Source organism: Gigantopelta aegis, unplaced genomic scaffold (genome assembly GCF_016097555.1).
Source record: "Gigantopelta aegis isolate Gae_Host unplaced genomic scaffold, Gae_host_genome ctg9294_pilon_pilon, whole genome shotgun sequence".
In the NCBI taxonomy this organism is placed as follows: Eukaryota; Metazoa; Mollusca; class Gastropoda; order Neomphalida; family Peltospiridae; genus Gigantopelta; species Gigantopelta aegis.
Window position 1 is genome coordinate 5,121 of NW_024537031.1, and position 1,788 is coordinate 6,908.

Consider the following 1,788-nt stretch of genomic DNA (forward strand, 5'->3'; position numbering starts at 1 on the left):
ACACACGCGCACACACGCGCACGCTCGCACATATTCGCGCGCGCACACACACACACATACACCCTTCCCCGGGAACCGGAGGCTTTGGGCTGTAAAGAGGAAAATTAAGCTTCTTTTTTTTTTTTTAATCCTGTCTACTTCCAAGACTGCTATACTTCAATGGTCTTCATATATTTAAATATCAATATGACAATAAGGGGTGGGGCTGGAGGTGACTCGAGCTAGTAACGCCCCTGGTCTGTCGCTGACTGTAGAAGGACACATCACATGTTATCAAAGCTAGCTATGTAGTATTCAGTCCCTGCTCGTGAGTGAAGACAAGAACATGATATTATGAACGCAGATGTCACAGAGAAAATTATACATGTATATCATTATATATGTATGTCCAGCATTTTATCACAGATTAACGATTTTTAATGATGCATAGTCCATCAGCAAAAGAGTCCATCCAGTAAATATATAAAAGAACAACATGTCAGTCAGTAGGATTCGAACCTACTGCACAAACTCACATATAAGTTTACTGTCTACATTAAAAAAGCATTCACGAGTGCATATTTTATTTATTTATTGATTATTTTATTGATTGATTTCTTTTTATTCTATTTCAGTCTCATATTGCACATGTGCTGTGAAGATGTATCCTTGTAAAACCGTAAAACCAAAAACTACAGACAACAAAATAAGTGATGAGCACTGGCTAGACAGACGTATCTAACAATGTCAGTCACTGTTGATCACAAAGGTTTCAAATGTGAAGTCTGCTTTAAATGTTTCCCAACCAAGAGAAAGTTAGAAGTACATATTCGCGTGCATACTGGAGAGACACCTTTCAAATGTGAAATGTGCACAAAATGTTTTACGTGTAAATCCTACTTAAGAAAGCATATGTCCATTCATAATAATGAAAAAGGTTTCAAATGTGAAGTTTGCACAAAACGTTTTGCTCGCAAATGCAGCTTAAAACAGCATATGCTTATTCATACAGGTGAAAAGCCCTTTAAATGTGAAGAGTGCACAAAGAGTTTTACAAACAATGATTCCTTAAAACGGCATATGTTGATTCATACTGGTGAAACACCTTTCAGATGTGAAGTGTGCACAAAATGTTTTACATACAGCTCCACCTTAACACGGCATATGTTGAGTCATACTAATGAAAAGACGTTAAAATGTGAGCTGTGCACAAAACGTTTCAAACACAATATAAACTTAAAATACCATATGCAGATTCATACTGGTCAAAACCCTTTCAAATGTGAACTCTGCACAGAATCTTTTAGAAATGGTTACCTTTTAAAGCAGCATGCAGCGATTCATTCTAATGAAAGACCTTACGAATGTGAAGTGTGCTCAAAACATTTTACCAACTACATTACCAGCGTTTAAGACTGCATATGTTTTGTCATTCTGATGAAAAACGTTTCAGATGTGAAGTGTGCACAAAACGTTTTACACGCAGTTCCTGCTTAAAAGTGCATATGTTGATTCATACCGGTGAGAAACGTTTCAAATGTGAAGTGTGCACGAAACGATTTGCATCCAGTGGCACGTTAAAACAGCATATGTTCATTCATACTGGTGAAAAACCTTACAAATGTGAAATGTGCACAGAATGCTTTACACACAATACCAGCTTAAAACGCCATATGTTGCGACATACTGGTGACTAACTTTTGAAATGGAAGGTATGCACAAAATGTTTTATACACAAGAAAAGGTTAAAACGGTATATGTCGATTCATGCTGGTGGAAAAACCTTTCAGTTCTGAAATGTTTGCATAG

The 1,788-nt window shown here is 36.9% G+C and overlaps 1 protein-coding gene across 1 annotated transcript; it reads left to right on the forward strand.

Annotated features, from left to right (window-relative positions):
• Nucleotides 1–680: 680 nt before the first annotated feature.
• On the forward strand, nt 681–1,676 carry LOC121367131 (zinc finger protein 737-like). Its single transcript, XM_041491278.1, has 2 exons — nt 681–1,350; nt 1,386–1,676. Exons 1-2 carry the CDS (start codon nt 724–726, stop codon nt 1,674–1,676), a joined length of 918 nt encoding a protein of 305 aa, XP_041347212.1. The 5' UTR covers nt 681–723.
• Nucleotides 1,677–1,788: the final 112 nt, after the last annotated feature.

Coding starts and splice junctions, on each gene's coding strand:
- LOC121367131 (XM_041491278.1), top strand. CDS start 724: ATGTCAGTCACTGTTGATCACAAAGGTTTCAAATGTGAAGTCTGCTTT. Junction 1,351..1,385: donor AAAGACCTTACGAATGTGAA/GTGTGCTCAAAA, acceptor CTACATTACCAG/CGTTTAAGACTGCATATGTT.